The 19,850-nt window shown below is 30.8% G+C and overlaps 1 protein-coding gene and 2 pseudogenes across 1 annotated transcript; 2 read left to right on the top strand and 1 right to left on the bottom strand.

Moving 5' to 3' along the window:
* The first annotated feature begins 3,566 nt into the window (after window positions 1-3,566).
* LOC114399724 lies at window positions 3,567-6,055 on the top strand (annotated as a pseudogene).
* Window positions 6,056-13,768: 7,713 nt separating this feature from the next.
* On the top strand, window positions 13,769-16,548 carry LOC114400073 (benzyl alcohol O-benzoyltransferase-like). Its single transcript, XM_028362340.1, has 2 exons — window positions 13,769-14,273; window positions 15,308-16,548. Exons 1-2 carry the CDS (start codon window positions 13,824-13,826, stop codon window positions 16,250-16,252), a joined length of 1,395 nt encoding a protein of 464 aa, XP_028218141.1. The 5' UTR covers window positions 13,769-13,823; the 3' UTR covers window positions 16,253-16,548.
* Window positions 16,549-16,709: 161 nt separating this feature from the next.
* On the bottom strand, window positions 16,710-19,032 carry LOC114398911 (annotated as a pseudogene).
* Window positions 19,033-19,850: the final 818 nt, after the last annotated feature.

Raw genomic sequence — 19,850 nt, 5'->3', positions numbered from 1 at the left:
ACTAAATTTATTATTCAACTGGATCAAATATCTATGGATTGGGTTGAGTTGAGTTTTTGTAAAAAAATTTAGATCCAATCCAACTTAATCATAAATGGATTATGTTGAATTGGATTAATTGAGTCCATATATTTTTATTTTTAAAAAAAAATTAGAATCATAATTTATTTTTTTCTAAAGTTTTTTAAGTATATAATGATTAAAAGCACTAAAAAAGGATCAAATTATAAAAATATTTGACTAATAGAATTAATGATTTCAATGTTAATAGATATTTTATTTTAGATAGAAATAAAGTATGATATCAGTATGTAAAAATATAAATAAAATCAAGACAAGAATAAAAACAACTTAAAAAAGAAAAAAAAAATATGGATGGTTTAATTTATAAACTATGTAAGCTACAAATTACTAATGTGTTTTATGTTTAATAATTTATATATATAATAATAATAATAATAATAATAATAAATTAAATTATATGGTATGGACTGGTCAGATTAAAAAAAAAAGAATTTGTTATCCAATCTGATTATGATCAAGTCTTAATCAGGTTAGATGATTCAAATACTTTAGAAACCAAATTTAGTGTCATTGGATTGGGTTAAATCACATGTTGACCCTTACACTAAATACTCTTATTTTGGAATGATAATTTTGAAAGCAATATGGGAAGTGCATAAAGCAATTCACGGAATGCAAGAAGCAATTGCCGAATGACTTGTCTATTTCTGTCAAAGGATTCCCATTACTCCATTTTCTGAAAAGAAAAAAATTGTATGCATTAGTTGACATCTAAACAAAAGAAAAAGCCTGATTGATTCAGTGAGATGAATTACACAATTCCATTTAATTTCGTTAAAGACCAGTTCTTCAGAAATATTATTCACAATAATATTTCTCATGACAACTTCAATATTGATTTTGTTATATATGTTTCTCTCTCTTTTATAAAATTAAAAGTAGGAGTATTTAAAATTGAATCAAATCATTCACAAATGATTAAATTGATCCAAAAAATTGAAAATTATAAAATCTAAAAATATAAAAAATTGCATTTTTTTATAGTTTGGTTCAATTTTCGAATCTTGTTATAAAATATGAATCAAATCAAATAAATCATATTATAATTATGTTGATTTTTATTGTGATAACTAATAATAAGTAACAAATAATTTATTAATTTTTCTTTACTTTATAACCAAGATACATATTTCACTTCCACATATTAAAAAAGAATATATTAATATTATTAAAAAATAGAATTAAATATCAAGTGAAGTATAAATTACTATTATGTTAAAAAATTTGTAATATTATTTTATATTAATGCTAAATAGATGTGAAAATAATATTTTTAAAATAAAATATGTTTAAAAAATCAATGAAAGGATAAATTTCATTTTTAAAATAATATAACATAATAATTATATAAATTTAGTGGATAAATTTTAAATTATAATAATAAAATAAAAAATATTGTTAAACTGAATCAAACCAAATCACAAAAGTTTGATTTGGTTTGATTTAGATTTGATATTATATTTATATCAAACAACATCTTTATTTTATATTTAGTTCAGATAATTTTTATCTAAAAATCAAATCAAACTATATGCAAACACCCTTAATTAAAAGTCATGTAATATTCTCTTCTTACTGGTGTATTCTATGATCTTTGTATGTGTTTATACCCTTTTAACTAATTTTTAGTCATTTAATTTTTTACCCAATAGTTGCCGCACTCTCATCATATATACAATCATTTTATATTCTATCTTTATTTGTGGGAGCACATGATCTTAACATTTTCATTTATATTACTTTTACTTTTTTCTTTTTTTTTTTATTCTCTTTAAACCTCAATATTCACTGCCAATCAGGATTGAACTAGAAAAATTTGTTTGAGGAGGCGGCTGATCACATGGTAAAAATATTCAACTTCTACTATTGATAATTTATCACTTGCTTAAGCTTTACAATTATGTATCAACACATGAATGAATTGCAGTCATTTTAGACGTATCTCAGCTATGGTATTCTGAAGTGTTGTTATTCAGACTTTAATTATAAGTTTTGTTGAAAACTTTGGCAACATTTTTCTTTTGTTCTACATGTAATTTATCTTGAGCTCATTGCGTACACAAGATAATAGTATCCAGTTTTGAAGTCTTGGTCGAAAAACCCATAAGCTTAATTTAGAGAAATTTCTACGTCATGTAGACTTCACTTACACAATTTGTCTAACATTAACTAATTAAGTAACGAGTGTATTATAATGTATTGGTGTAGGAATCAAACAATTAGAATAAAACAGTTGGTTGACAACTATATAAGGATAGTTGCTTAATGCATCTATTTCCTTCTTGTATAATTTAAAATGAAAATTCATTTTAGCTTTAGTGTAAAACTAATAAATAATTTTAGAAAAGTCATTATTTATTAAAAATTTATTTATTAGAGGTTAGACATTTAAGCAATAAAAATACAAAAAGAAAAAACCATCTCCCATAAGTGTGAATGTTTACCTAACAAAAATAAAGAGTGGTGCATATTGCTTTGCTAACTATCTATCGAGATAAGGCGTTAAATGCACGGTCCTTTGACTCTGATTTTGATATTGCACTTTTACAATTTTTTTTTATGGCATTATTAATACTCCCTCCATCCTATAAGAAACGTATGATCACATTCAAATTAATACTACCTCCGTTTCATATATATAATTGCGGGTACAAGGTTATTTTATACAAACAAAAAAACTAATAAATATATAAAAAAGAATACTAATTTACAAAATTAATTAACTTTGTTATCACTAAATCATTTTTAGTTTTTTTTAACTCGTATAATTAATTTTATAAAGGATATAAGTGAAAAAAATAATTTATGTTACATTGAAAAGTTAAAACAATTATTATTTTTGGATAATTTTTTTCTTTTTATATAAATATTATTATGGAACGGAGAGAATAATTATTAAATTTTTTTTATACTCTTAACTTATTGTTAGGTCTATTAATGAAAGATCCACTCATTTTTTCATAAAAGTCTACATGCATTTAACTATTTATTAGAATATTAATAATATAAGACATACTCATCGAAAAAAATTAAAATTCCTTAAATTATGAGTAATATTATTAATTAAAATAAAATAATTAATAATTTCTCTTTGATAAATTAGATATACATTGATAATATAAAATAATTTTATATTATTATTTAATTATAAATTATTATAAATGATAAAATTGATTGATTTTTATAAAAACATCTTAAAATTATCTAAATAATAATTTATAATTAAATGATACTTAGGAATATAATGGCATTTAATTTTTTTTTAATGGACAGGAGTATTAGCAACCACGATATTTGGACGCATGGAAGATGCCATGCTTTTTCATACCCGTGAATTATGACTTTAAGGCTTTAATTAACACTGACGTTTTCCCAACAAAAAGAAAACGTGAAACATATTAGTCCCACGATTCTGAAATTATGATTAATTTCAAATTTTTTTTATGGCAATGTATACTCCGTTTATAAAAGGGTAGCAGTCCTAGCCCAGAAAATAACACTCTCGATCGTTCTCCCTTAGCATGGCCTCGTCACCTCCAAATTCTCTAAGGTTCACAGTGCGAAGGTGCCAACCTGAGCTGGTGGCTCCTGCTGGCTGCTACACCCACTCCTCACCAACTTAAACCACTATCCGACATAGATGATCAAGACGGCTTTCGTTTCCAGGTTCCAATTATTCAGATTTATCATAACCAACCATCAATGGCAGGGAAAGACCCTGTTGAAGTCATTCGGCAGGCACTGGCAAAAACACTTGTTTTCTATTACCCATTTGCCGGTAGGCTTAGGGAGGGCCCTGACCGCAAATTAATGGTGGATTGTACTGGGGAGGGCGTCATGTTCATTGAGGCTGATGCAGACGTAACACTTTATCAGTTTGGTGGTGAAGCTCTCCAACCTCCATTCCCATGCTTCCAAGAACTTCTATATAATGTTCCAGAGACTGAAGAAATTACTAACACTCCCCTTCTACTCATACAGGTCCAATACACATTGTTTATAATTTATTAATTTATCCACTTCTTTGTACAAAGAAAAAAAAAAAAAGTTCAAAAGCCACATGAAAATTCTAAAAACGACATAGGCAAATTGCATAACAAGACACTCAAAATATATTGTTAAAATTTTAATTATATGATCTTATAAATTTTGATTCTATATCCTTAATTTTTCATAAAATTTATATAGTAGACTTTCGATTTTTATAAATTTATAAATATTTACAACGAAAATATGGAAGGATAACCTTGAATTTTAACATGAAAGAATTGTCACATATATATTAAACTTCAATTAATTTCTTAGAGTTATATTATTGCATATAGTTGATTTTTTCTCTTTATATTTTTTCTGTTAATGTTTCTTTCTTTCATTTTCTTTGTATTAACTAACGATAATAAAAAGTTAAAGTATTTATTTGATCTTATAAATATTTTTATTCTAAGTTTTATTTCTATAAGAGAAAACTTAAGTTTTAATATTCTTACATAGGAAGTTAAGTTTTGATTCTTGATTTTAATATCAAAAAATAATTTGTCAATCTAAAACTGTTAAAAAAACCTTTTTGACGAGGATAAATTACTATAGAAAAAATTAAACAAGGACTATTATATGTATTAAATTTCTTGTATAAAAATTTAAAATAAAAACAACTATACACATGAACCACCAATGAACAGTGAGTCTCGTTAATAAGTGTCTTTTAAGATATTAGTTAAAAAATTACAGTATAATGATTTTTTTTTTATTGAAGTTGCATTGGAAATCACCAAATGATATGTAGTTATACTTTCTATTAAAAAAAAAATCATCTTAGACTCCATAACCTGGATTCTCAGGGTATTCGTTAGCATTTTTTTATGAATAATTTAACCAAATAGAAAGGTATGGTGGGAGTAGAATTTGTCAATTTATTGATGGTGGAAATTAATATAATCTTATACATACAGGTGACACGACTCAAGTGTGATGGTTTCATCTTGGCCTTCCGCTTCAACCACACCATTGGAGACGCAGGTGGTATATCACAGTTCATGAACGCTTGGTCTGAAATGGCTCGAAGTCATGCTACCAAACCTTCCATCGCACCTGTGTGGCGTAGGGAGCTTCTAAGGGCAAGAGATCCACCTCGTATTACATGCAGCCATCGCGAATACGACCAACTCGAAGACACCATCATCACCCCTTCGAACGATAACATGGTTCAGCGATCATTCTTCTTTGGACCCACCGAAATAGCTGCCATTCGTCGCTTGGTTCCACACCACCTTCGTCAATGCTCAACGTTTGATCTCATCACAGCATGCTTCTGGCGTTGTCGCACAAAAGCGTTGCAGATGAAACCAGATGAGGAAGTTCGCATGATGTGCATCATCAACGCACGTGCTAGGTTCAATCCCCCTTTACCTGTTGGTTACTACGGTAATGCCGTTGCACTCCCCGCAGCAGTCACCACTGCAGGGAAGCTTTGTGGAAATCCATTTGGGTATGCGGTGGAGTTAATCAATAAACTGAAACGTGAGGTGACAGAAGAGTATATGCATTCTGTGGCATATTTAATGGTGATTAAGGAACGATGCTCATTCACAAGCGTGAGGTCATGTATTATTTCGGATTTGACACGTGCTAGGTTTAGAGAAGTGGATTTTGGGTGGGGTGATGCTGTGTATGGTGGAGTTGCCCAAGCTGGGGCTGGGACCTTTCCTGCAGCAACTTATCATGTTTCCTATAAGAATGCGAAAGGTGAAGAAGGCATAGTGTTACCGATTTTGTTGCCTACCGAATCTATGAATAGGTTTGCGAAAGAGTTAGACCACATGCTTGGGAACCGGAACCAGAACCAGAACCAGAACCAACCGACGACAAGTAGTCCTAATTTTATCATGTCTACCTTATAGTACTAGTTTGTAGCTTATGAAATTCTTAATATATTGGAAAGGGTGAAGAAAATAAATAAATTTAACTCGTGAAATTTGAGTCCTCAGAAGCATTATTAAATGTTTTTCTTGCTTGTTTTTATTTTATTTTAAATTGATATATTTTTATTAATAATGATAGTTTTCTATGTCTGACTCACCCTATTTAAACTAAAGTTCCGTCTCTTTGGGCAACACGACTCTCCTGGCCTATTGTGTTTTAATATTGATCGAAGTATTGGTCTCAATTAATACTCGAATTAAAACTAATGGTTTAATTAAAACAACACTCTAACAAATTGATTTATATGCACTCGATTATACGTACTTTTTATATAAAAAAAAAGATGATGTATTTTAAATATTAATATTAATATTAATTAATATATGCTCAGGTAGAGATTTTTTATGTTTATATTATTTTTTTGTAATTTAAACCTCAATATATTTTTAACTGAAATTTTCCTCCTATCCTATATATTACCAACATTAAAAAAGTATTTTGTATAATGAATTCGATTAAAAATTATAATTTCTTTAAATCATTAATTTTGAATTTTAAATTAAAAATCCTAATTACGTGTTAAAAAGTATTGGATAATTAATGAAAACAACAGAGAATAATAAAACTAATATTTGAGCTTATTGCTATAATTATGATTGGGATGAAAATATATTCAAACATTTAGATTAATGTTCAAATATTGAATGTATATCAGAAATTATATTAAATCACCAGTTTCACTTTTGAGCCCATGGTCATTGAAGATGAGATTATTTAGTCCTATGTTTACTTTGGTCAATTAGACAAACCCGTAAATCAAATGTTAAAGAATAAAATAACACTGTAATAAATTATAACTAAGAGTTTTTACCGGATAATCATATTAAAAAAATGTGTAGTACTGGCAGGTTTGTGGGAACGGTGGTGGTGATCGATATGTATGAACTATTGTATTGCGTATTGGTAGTGGATTGCGAAGTGGGTGATGTTGTTAAGGAAGTGGTTTGATTTGCTGCTGCAATTTGATTACTTTTGATACTACTAAAAAAAAAAAAATTATGACACAATCTGAACGAGGGTTGCAAAAAAACATCATCATTTGTGTAATTATAATAATTTTATAAAAACTGTCAACATGTCAAAGATGATTTTTAGGAAACTCTCTTTAAATACTCTAAAACGACGATGATTTCACCACTCTACATTCTTCCTCCATCCTCATTCCCCTTTCCTTCCCTCCAAAACCCAAACCCAAACCCCATCGCCCTCCTCCAATGGAACTGCTAGCTAGGTCAAAGAGGCACGAACCACGCAGCAGGAACCAGGTTGATGTCACGCGGGAACAATGAGGAGTGCATGCTATATTTATTCTTGGGTGTGCTTGTGTTTCGTCTAGTCTTTCTGGTGTTTCTCTATTTCCTAGTTAGCAATATTTTTCTCATGTATGGGATAAATATTTACAACCAGGTTCACTGCTGGTTTCTTTGTATTGTGGTACCTCTTTCAATTTAATATAATCCTCTTTGTTGATTTTTTAAAAAGTGTTCAATTATCAGGCATGGTAAATTTAATAGGTATTTTTTAATACCTGAACTTGACCTTTATTTTTTTTATTTAAATACGATCTTCAAAAAGTCTTAATTTGTTCTTTTTATTAAACAGGTCATTAGGCATTAAGTAGGGTTGGCCATAGGCCACCTGTCGATAGGTGACCTAACCTATTTTTGTCCCTGTTCCTCATTTATTATTGTTACTTTTCACAAAATTAATTGTTGAAAAATATTGGTGACATTTATTTTCTTTAACACTCTTTATTCAACATTTTTTTATAAAATTAATTAAAAGATATTAAAAATCATCAACTTTAGTGTTTCATATCTCTTTTAATGTTATTTTCTTAATTTAGAAGTCGAAATCTATTAAAATTAATGTTTTTAAATAAATTTTAACTAGATTGTAAAAAGAATATTAAAAAAAATGTTAGAAAGAGGATCAGATAACATTTCTCAATCGTTATACAAGCATGTTCGATTCGTTTTTTAAGTTCTTCGCATTTCCAGCAAATCATCACAGCGTGTCCTCTTTATCAACTATCTCCTGAGTTTGAACACTACTAATCTAATGCACGAGAACTACAAGATAAATATGAAGAATAAATATATGACAATGGCATACATAACTATTTGTTACAATTAATTAAACACGAAAATAGGCTTGGTTGATTTCTGTCAAACAGTTCACATTACACTTTTTTTTTTCATATATGAAAAAAAGTGTATGCAATATCCGCCATAAAAACAACAAAAACTTCATTCTACTGAGGTTGGTTACACTGATTAATTATACGATCTCTCGGTTAATGAGATACATCTCTTAATAACTTCTTCCAATATGCCATTTTGAATCTCTCTCTTCCGTTTTTCATTGGTCATGCAATCCACTCTCTCCACTTTAATTTGCATCTAGTTAGTGATTTAATTACTTTATACTTGTACAACCTACGTATCTTAACCAATTTTCTGTCTTCTCTTGTTGTTTCTAACATTAATTATATATACTACAAATCATAGTCAGATATATAACAATAACTGCTTTTAATTTGGTAGGTACTTTTCAATATATTACAAATAACCTTTTGATAACTTATTTCATTTTTAACCCATTAAAATTATCATAAATATGAATTTTAAATAATTAATATAAGAATTAATAATATTACCAATTAGTCGCTGATTCACAATATTTTTTTTACATATATATCCCTTAAATACGAGTACGCTGTACGCTTACCTACTAAAGGAGTGGTGCATATCTCTTTGCTAATAACTATCAAGATAAGGTGCATTTTTAAACGAATGGTTGTCCTAACGTCCTAGGATTTTGAAATTGCGTTTACAATTATATTATTATTTTTTATGGCAAGCATTGTTCGCAGTTGCAGTCGTCCTTTTAAATAAGAGAAATGATATGTCTTAGGTCGTACCATTTCTTTGTACAATAAAAAAATAATGATAATAGAAAAAATGTAAAATTAGATGGTTGATATTATAAACGATATTAAATATATATATATATATATATATATATATATATATATATATATATATATATATAATATAAATAATATAATTATTTCAAATATCTAATGTAAAAGCTATATATAGTGTCACTTTAAAAATAAAAGGATAAAATTACACTTTTAGTCCCTACTTTGGGTCCAATTTCGCATTTGGTCCCTTACTAATTTAATTCACAAATTGGATCCCCTGTTTTGTAAAATCCTGTAATGTTGGTCCTTGAAATTTTAATTGGACGTTGATCGTTAAGTTCAGATGTTGACTATCATGTATCAACGTCTGAAAGACTCTTGAAAATTTTTACTCTGTGGTGAAAACATTTATGTTGATCCAATTCCCCCTAACCCTAATCCCTAATCCTTAAGGAAAATCCTATCATAACAACATTGCAGGTTTTACAACAATTTACGCAAAGTCTTATTGAGCCAGACATCATGAATCCAATCAATATCCACAAAGATCCTCCGAATTGTGTAGATGATTGGCACCAACGCCCTCATGGGTGGCGAAAACAAAGACAAACTACATAGTAAAGTTGCGGTTCAACTGCTTGATTGCAACATCGTTTTGGTCGAGAAAGCCACGGTAGACAGAGCCGAAGCCTCCCTCGCCGACGAGGAGGGTGCGGCTGAAGGCGCGCATGGCGGATTTCAGGTCGAAGAAGGAGAAAAGACGGAGATTGTTGGCACCACGTTGCGCTAGGAAGTGGTGGAAGTCCACCGTATCAGAGAACTCCGTCGACTCGGAGACGAAGTGGGAGCGACTGCTGCTATTGTGCGTGTCCATCAAGCTTAGCGAACGAGCCCATGACACGTGCGAGGTGGAGCCGTCGCGCGAACTCGCCGCCACTCCTCCCTCCACGAAATCCTCGTCTTCTCCGTTTAAGAAATAGAAACACTTCATTTTCATCAGAAGAAGAACATTCCACGCAATAGAATTGTCACTCAATGTTTCATTGTTTGTTTCAGAATTAGACAGAGGAAGAGAAAGAAAAATATTAGTAAGAAGAAGATTGATAAAATACTATTTAGGGTTAGGGATTTGTAAATTAATTGGGTTAGAGACAAACCACCAATAAAGTGCCAAGATGTATGGAGAGACGAATGCAGGGAACACTAGATCAATGAGTGGGACGAGGCCACTTGTTGAGAACACCAAGATGAAGGCCACCAGCTGAAGTTCTATCACGCGCAGCGAACCCACATTGTAGAATTAGGGTTAGCGGGAATTGGGTCAACGTAAATTTTTTTACCACAAAGTAAAAATTTTCAAGAGCCTCTCAGATGTTGACATGTGGCAGTCAACGTCTGAGCTTAATAGTCAACATCCAATTGAGGCTTCGGGGACCAACATTGCAGGATTTTATAAAATAGAGGGACCCAATTTGTGAATTAAATTAGCGAAGGACCAAATGCGAAATTGGACCTAAAGTGGGGGACCAAAAGTACAATTTTACCAAATAAAAAAAAACTAACACCTAACTTCACCGACTCCAGTATAAAAAAATTGAAAAAAATATTTTTAATTTTTATATTTTTCGAACATAAATAGTAAAAATCAATGTTTTTCATATAGATAAATGTGATTCTCAAATTAAAAACATATAAATTTAGTCTATCTTGACTATAAAAAAAACATGGTGAATTTTTAGAATAGACTAATTTCATTCTCACCTCTCAGTTTCCTACCTATTTCACTTCTACCAAACAAAAATGTAGGGGTCATCATTTAAATGTTATCGGGTGTCCATCAATAATTATTTTAAGGTTTCTATAGATTATTGCCCTTAATTTTGGGTGATGAACCCAACATTATTGGGATTATAAGAATCACCAATATTGTTACCCAACAATTAAAATAATTCTTTCTTTATCAATATTTTTAGAATATTAGTTAAAGAATTAAAAAGGAAAAAATGTTTACTATCTAAATTATAGAAATACATAATATAAAAAATTATAAACAATATAATTTTTCGTTTCTCAATAGAAATATTTTTCCTTTAAATTCTTTAATCGGTCAATATTCTTTGAATACAGTGTTTATCCTTAAAAAAAAGGTGATATGTATGAACTACTGTATTGCGTGTTGGTAGTGGATTGGGAAGGTGATGCTGCATGCATGTTAAGGGAATGGTTTGATTTGCTGCTGCGATTTGATCACTTTTGAGGAGTGCGTGCTGTATTTATTCTTGGGTGTGCTTGTGTTTTGTTTCTAGTGTTTCTCTGTTTCCTGGTTAGCCATAATTTTCTCATGTCTGAGTTAAATATTTATAATCAGGTTTTCATTTTGTGGGCAGTGGTTTCTTTGTATTGTGGTACCTCTTTTAATTTAATATAATCCTCTTTGCTGATTTTTAAAAAGTGTTCAATTATCACACATGGTAAATTTAATAGTTTTTTTTTTAATATCTGAACTTCACTTTTATTTATTTATTTAAATATGATTTTCAAAAGGTTTTAATTTGATCTTTTTATTAATCAAGTCATTATGCCTTAAAGCAGGGTTGGCCATAGGCCACCTGTGAATAGGTGACCTAACCTATTTTTGTCTATGATTCTCATTTATTATTGTTGCTTTTCACAAAATTAATTACCCTTGAAACTTTTGTTTCATTCTATTCCTTTACAATAAAAATTAAGAGATAAAAAATAAAAAAATTAACCCATAACATTTTATGTCAATCTTTTTGTTTTGAGAAATATTAATGGCATTAATTTTCTTTTACACTCTTTATTCAACACTTTTTATAAAATTAATTAAAATATATTGAAAATCATCAACTTTAGTGTTTTATATCTCATTTAATGTCATTCTTTTAATTTAGAAGTAAAATTTATCAAAATTAGTAATTTTCAATAAATTTTAACTAAATCGTAAAAAGAATATTAAAAAAGTGTTAGAAAGAGGATCAATTAACTTTTTCAATTGTTACATACAAGCATGTCCTCCAATTTGTTTTTTAAGTTCTTTGCACTTCCAGCAAATCATCACAACGTGTCCTCTTTATCTATCTCTTGAGTTTGAACACTACTAGTTTAATACACGAGAACTACAAGATAAATGTGAAGAATAAATATTTGACAATGACATACAGAACTATTTGTTACAATTAATTAAACATGAAATAGGCTTGGCTGATTTCTGTCAAACAGTTCACACTACTCTTTTTTTTTTTCATAGATAAAAAAAAAGTGTATGCAATATCCGCCATAAAATAAAAACAACAAAAATTTCATTCTACTAAGGTTGGTTACACGGATTAATTACATGATCTCTCCGTTAATGAGATACATCTTAATAACTTCTTCCAATATGCCATTTTGAATCTCTCTCTTCCATTTTTCATTGGTCATGCAATCCACTCTCTTCACTTTAATTTGCATCTAGTTAGTGATTTAATTACTTTATACTTGTCCAACCTACGTATCTTAAACAATTTTCTGTCCTCTCTTGTTGTTTCTAACATTAATTATATATACTACAAATTATAGTCAGATATATAACAACAATTGCTTTTAATTTGGTAGGTACTTTTCAACATATTACAAATAACCTTTTGATAAATTATTTCATTTTAACCCACTAAAATTATCATAAATATGAATTTTAAATAATTAATACAAGAATTAATAATATTACCAATTAGTCACTGATTCCCTTAAATACGAGAACGCTGTACACTTACCTAACAATGGAGTGGTGCATATCTCTTTGCTAATAACTATGAAGATAACGTGCATTTTTGGAAATAAACTAAACATACATATTCAATTCTTCTAATTTTATTCTCACCTACCAGTTTCCTACCTATTTCACTTCTAGCAAACAAAAATGTAGGTGTCATCGTTTAAATGTTATTGGGTGTTCATAAATAAATATTTTAAGGTTTATATAGATTATTGCCTTTAATTTTGGGTAATGAACCCAACATTGTTGGGATTATAAAATTCACGAATGTTATCCAACAATTAAAAAAATTATTGCTTTTTTAAATATTAGTTAAAGAATTAAAAAAATATTTATTATGTAAATTATAAAAAACGTAAGAAAATTATAAATAATATAATTTTTTGTTTCTTAATAAAAAAACTTTTTAAATTTTTTTTAATCAATAATCTTTTAGGTACTATCCTTTTAAAAAAAAAAAAAGTGACGCATATTGCTGACTATCAAGAAAAGATGTAAGTGTCATCAGCAGGATTATATTCTGAAATTGCAAGTGTTTTCAATTTTTTATTATTGCAATATACTCCGTTTAACTGAGTGACCCAAACGAAATACATTACTATTTACTACACAACGAGTCTAGTAAACGAGAACCACGAGAGAAATGTGAAGAATAGTATTAGGAATATTAACAATATGATTCACGTTACTTATAAGAGGAGGGATGTTTATACAGAGAAATAAAAGGTGTTCATAATGTGTATCCAAATATCATCTTCACTCTAAGAACAACCACAGCGGTGCCAATTGGCAAACTTCCCATCGGTTTAATTTGGTTACGTAAATGATCGTTTTTAATCGACCCTACAACTGCAACAATAAGGAAAAAAACAAAAAACAAACAAATGTGAAACATATTGGAACTTCTAACGGAAGTGTCATTATGAAAACGTACGGGCTTTCAATTTCCTTTATAAAGGCAAGCAGCCCTTGCTTCCAGTAACTCACTTCATATCTCTTTTGCTTTCGTTTTTTATTAATCAGCGATCTCATTCTCTAGCTGTCCCAGATAACATGGCCTCATCTTCTCCCTCTCTAATGTTCACAGTGCGAAGGTGCCAACCTGAGCTGGTGGCTCCTGCTACACCCACTCCTCACCAACTTAAACCACTATCCGACATAGATGATCAAGACGGCTTTCGTTTCCAGGTTCCAATTATTCAGATTTATCATAACCAACCATCAATGGCAGGGAAAGACCCTGTTGAAGTCATTCGGCAGGCACTGGCAAAAACACTTGTTTTCTATTACCCATTTGCCGGTAGGCTTAGGGAGGGCCCTGACCGCAAATTAATGGTGGATTGTACTGGGGAGGGCGTCATGTTCATTGAGGCTGATGCAGACGTAACACTTTATCAGTTTGGTGGTGAAGCTCTCCAACCTCCATTCCCATGCTTCCAAGAACTTCTATATAATGTTCCAGAGACTGAAGAAATTACTAACACTCCCCTTCTACTCATACAGGTCCAATACACATTGTTTATAATTTATTAATTTATCCACTTCTTTGTACAAAGAAAAAAAAAAACGTTCAAAAGCCACATGAAAATTCTAAAAACGACATAGGCAAATTGCATAAGTAAGAGTGAATCTATTTTTGGAATTACTAACACTCCCCTTCTACTCGTACAGGTTCAATACACATTTTTTCATCTTCTTTTGCATACGTAAGAGTGAATCTATTGTTGGAATTTTATACGATCTTGTAAATTCTGTTTCTATACTATTTTTCTTATGAAAATTGATGCGTTGTTTAGTTTACCTCAAATAAAAATAGGATTAAATACCTCATATATAATACCCTTGAAAAAAAAAATGTTAGTATAATTATTTTCTAATCATTTATCAGATTGTTTAATCCTGTTTTTATTTTTATTTTTATTTGAGGTAATTTAGAGAACTCCAAAATTAATAAGTAGCGACTTCACACGAGAACTCCAAAGACGTACATATCTTTACACGGGAAGGGAATCTTGAATTTTAACATGAAAAAAAAAATCATTTTCACATATTAAACTTTATTAATTTTTGGGATGATATCTTTGCATAAAATTTATAGGTTTTACTAACGCATCATGAATATAATACTCCCTCCGTCAATTATAAGAACATTTTTTAAAATTTGTTTGTTGTTTTTTATAAGATTTTTTAATTTTTAGATGTATTAATTATTTTTTTTCTATATACTTTTATTTATTTATTTTCTTTTCAAATATTAATGAAAAATAAAAAATAATAATTTTGAAATGATAATACAATTAATTAACAATAAATTAATTATTTTTCTTAAAAAATATGAGTTGAAAAATTATTATAATTAAAAACAAATGGAACAAGAAATAAAAATATACTTAAATCTTTATAATTTATATATTTTTCTCTATATATTTTCCATCGTATAACATATTTTGTCGAGTTTTCTTTTCCCTGTTAGTTAAACTATAGAAAAGTAGAATCTGTACATATCTTGACCAGTTGACCTTGGAAATTAAATGCAGGTGACACGACTCAGGTGTGGTGGTTTCATCCTGGCCACTCGCATGAACCACACCATGAGCGATGGAGCTGGTTTGTCACAATTCATGAACACTTGGGCTGAAATGGCTCGAGGTGTTAAAAGTCCTTCCATTGTACCTGTGTGGCGTAGGGAGCTCCTAATGGCAAGAGATCCACCTCGCATTACATGCAACCATCGCGAATACGAGCATGTCCCAGACACCAAGGAAGGGACCATCACTTCCTCGTACGACAACGACAACAACATGGTTCATCGATCATTCTTCCTAGGACCTGTCGAGATAGCAGCCCTTCGCCGCTTGATTCCCCATAACCTTAAATACTGCACCACATTTGATATCATCACAGCATGCTTGTGGCGCTGTCGCACAAAAGCATTGCAAATAGAGGCAGATGAGGATGTTCGCATGATGTGCATAGTCAATGCACGTGCCAGGTTCAATCCTCCATTACCTGTTGGTTACTACGGCAACGTTTTTGCATACCCTGCAGCAATCACCACTGCAGGGAAGCTTTGTGGAAATCCATTTGGGTATGCGGTGGAGTTAATCAACAAAGTGAAACGTGAGGTGACGGAGGAGTATATGCATTCTGTGGCAGATCTATTGGTGATCAAGGGACGATGCTTATTTAACACTGTACGGTCTTATATTGTGTCGGATTTGTCACGTGCCAAGTTTAGGAATGTAGATTTTGGGTGGGGTGATGCTGTGTTTGGTGGACCGGCAAAATGTGGGGCAGGGGCTTTTCCAGGAGTTTCCTATTTCACCCCGGGTAAGAATGCAAAAGGAGAAGAAGGTATAATATTTGCGATTGGGTTGCCTGATGAAGCAATGGAGAGGTTTGCAAAAGAGTTGAATGACATGCTTAGGAACCAAAACCAACCTCAAACGAGTGGTGCTAACTTTATCATGTCTTCCCTGTAATTTGTAGCTTATGGAAACTTAATACATTGAAGGAAAATAATGCATGAAGACCCGCCACCATGGTAGTTGATAGGTAGTTGATATGTACTTTAGAGTAAAAAATAAGAGAAGAATGTTGGAATGATATAGATGATATAAAATTTAAAATTGATTCAAAGTGGTAGGAAGTTTGACAATGAAGAAAAGGCAAGGCCAATCTTTTTCCCGTGTCAGAATTTATCCTCCCAAGTTTGTTTTCACACAGTTGTATGTTGTGTTAGGATATATATGAGAATGTTTAAAGATCTTCACAGGTAGCAAGTCAATCTTATTTTTTGAGCAACGTATAATTTTGTTTTAGTCTATATTACTGTTCAGTTATATATTTGAACATTTTACCATTGTTTATGGATCTCAACCTATTTTGGATTGATAGGTATAAAATAGAATGTTTTCTTCAGTAATAAGCTTCCAATAATTAAGTTAACATACTGAGTAAATATTTAATAATCAAGAAACATAGCATTTTATATTTCATAACTAAACCTTCTTCTCCTTTTGCATTCTTATACGGAATGAAATATGTTACTCCTGGAAAGTCCCCAGCTTCAACTTCGGCCAATCCACCATACACAACATCACCCCACCCAAAATCGACTTTTCCAAAATGAAAATATATATCTCAAGTCTGACACAACATATAAGACCTTACAGTTGTGAATAAGCATCGTTCCTTAATCACCATTAGATCTGCCACAGAATGCATATACTCCTCCGTCACCTCACTTTTCACTTGGTTGATTCCACCGCATACCCAAATGGATTTCCACAAAGCTTCCCTGCAGCGGTGACTGCTGCAGGGTATGGAAAAGCATTGCCGTAATAACCAACGGGTAACGGAGGATAGAACCTGGCACGTGCATTGACTATGCACATCAAGCGAACATCCTCTTCTGGCTCTATCTGCAATGCTGTTGTGCGACAACGCCATAAGCATTCTGTTATCAAATCAAATGTGGTGCAATGCTGAAGGTTATGGGGAACCAAGCCACCAAGGGCCGCTACGCACGTCGGCGGGTCCAAAGAAGAAAGATCGAAGAACGTTCTCAGGGATGATTATTCTTTCCTTGGTGTCTGGGACATGCTCGAATTCACGATGGTTGCATGTAATGCGAGGTGGATCTCTTGCCATGAGGAGCTCCCTACGCCACACAGGTGCAATGGAAGGACTTTTAACACCTCGAGCCATTTCAGCCCAAGTGTTCATGAATTGTGACAAACCAGCTCCATCGCTCATCATGGTGTGGTTCACGCGAGTGGCCAGGATGAAACCACCACTACACCTGAGTCGTGTGACCTATGATTCAATATCCCCAACATGAAGAAACAGAAATAACTAACAGGAAGAAAAATACTAGAAGAAGCATCGATAAAATATGATAGGAAATAGAAAGAGATTTTTTTTTAAAGATGCAACTTAGAAAAATTATAAAATAAAATATAACTCTCCAAAAAATCAATTAAGTTTCATGTGTGAAAAATGAAAATGATTTTTTTTCATGTTAAACTTGAAGGTTACCTTCCCATGTAAAATGTTATATTTTTTTTGTCTTTCCTAATGAAAAATTATAAAGTCTCTAATGACTTTTGCCTTCAACATACAAGTGGATAAATTAATAAATTATAAAAACATATGTATTGGACCTGTACGAGTAGAAGGGGGAGTGTTAGTAATTTCTTGGAAGCATGGGAATGGAGGTTGGAGAGCGTCACCAAACTGAGCAAGTGTTACGTCTGCGTCAGCCTCAACGAACATGACGCGCCCTCCCCAGTACAAACCACCATCAATTTGCTGCCTACCTGCAAATGGGTAATAGAAAACAAGCGTTTTTGCCAGTGCTTGCCGAATAACTTGAGATGGGTCTTTATTCTCTTTCGGTGATGGTTTGTTGCGATAAATTTGTCTTATTGGAGAGTGGTAACGCAGACCTTCTTGATTTCCTTAATACCTAGTTATGCTATGTAGATTTCCTTAATTCCTTTTAGTACATGCGATGCCCTAGATAAAAGATGTAGTGATTTTTTATTTATTTTTTATATCAAGGCATGATTATTATAGTCGATTTTTTCATATGGCCACATTGAATATCATTGGTCAACCTAAATCACATGTTAGATGGAAGATTCGTAGAGCACAAAGTGAATTGCGCTCTTCGCATGAAAATTAGACGAAAATTTTGATGTAATAAAAATAACCTGAGATGTAATTCATCTAAGCTAAAGATAGGTGTGAAAGTAATATTTTACCTCAAATTAAGAATTTTAACAACTCCTAATTTTTTTGGAAATGGGTGTGCAACTCTTGGGATAAGGTAACTAAAAATTTGACAACACATAAGGAATGGAGGGTCACACTATATATGGAGTGATAGATGGAACCCTAACTATGAAGAACTTATAAAGTTCACTTTGATTCCACTAACTTAACATGACAAGGAGGGAAAATATTAATGAGTTCACTACACCATTTGAAGACTAGAACTTAAGTGGAATAGAGCTGCAACCCCCATCATAGATTATAAATGTCTTTCAAGCCATGCACTTGCCAACTCTAAAAAAACCAAGTCGTTGTACCTACAAAGAAAATGGATGATTGTTTGTCTATGTAACAAATTCAACTACGATAATGAAGTAGAGAACAAATAAGGCATGGTTAGTTAGCATCTCCAATGCTACATCTATACGTGTCTTACAACTTTACAACTTGAGGTGTGAACTACTCTACCTTGCTCCAAAGCCATGTTGGTCTTATTCGGGGCTACAATATTTTAAAATGTTATACTTGAATAATTCTTTGTCTAAACTTAAGTAAAAATAACTAATTTTATATTGATTAAGAAAATTAGTTGACGTCATTTAATTTTATTAATCTTAAGTAAAAAATAAAAATATTTTTTAAATATCATTTATTAAAATTTAATATCATGGATAAAAAAAAAGCCATTAGAAATAGAATTAAAATTAAATATATGATTTTTTTAGGAATAATAACATTAAATAACATAAAATTAATTATATTTATTTATATTTAAGTATAATATATGAGATTATTTTTTGCTTATATAGATCCAGAAGAAATAACTTAGAAAATCATCCTAAGCCTTTCTCCCATCTAACTTGATTTCGAGTATCTTTTTCTCATCTTTGTTTAGCTTGTCAATTAAACATTTTGCAGAACTTTGTGGGAACTACTTCTACCTAACAAGTTGTAATGTATTTACACTATCATACATAGTGCAAATTGGAGGGTGTAACATAAAACATGCAATAACCATTCAACATTTAAAATCCTTTTCTAATGTATTTTTTTTCCTATTTTCTTTATTTATTTATTTTCCTTTATAAGATTTACTTTGTGATTATTTTTTTCCCTTCAAATAACACTCACATAAATGAGATTTTCCTTTATAAGATTTACTTTGTGATTATTTTTTCCCTTCAAATAACACTCACATAAATAATCATTTTGAATATATTTAAATAGTTAAAAGATTATTTTGAACATTTTAATAAGTAAGATGAGGTATTAAAGTAAAAATTTTAAAAGATAAAAGACCAT

The sequence above is a fragment of the Glycine soja genome, chromosome 19 (genome assembly GCF_004193775.1).
Source record: "Glycine soja cultivar W05 chromosome 19, ASM419377v2, whole genome shotgun sequence".
Classification (NCBI taxonomy): Eukaryota; Viridiplantae; Streptophyta; class Magnoliopsida; order Fabales; family Fabaceae; genus Glycine; species Glycine soja.
This window is presented reverse-complemented; position numbering and strand designations above follow the sequence as displayed.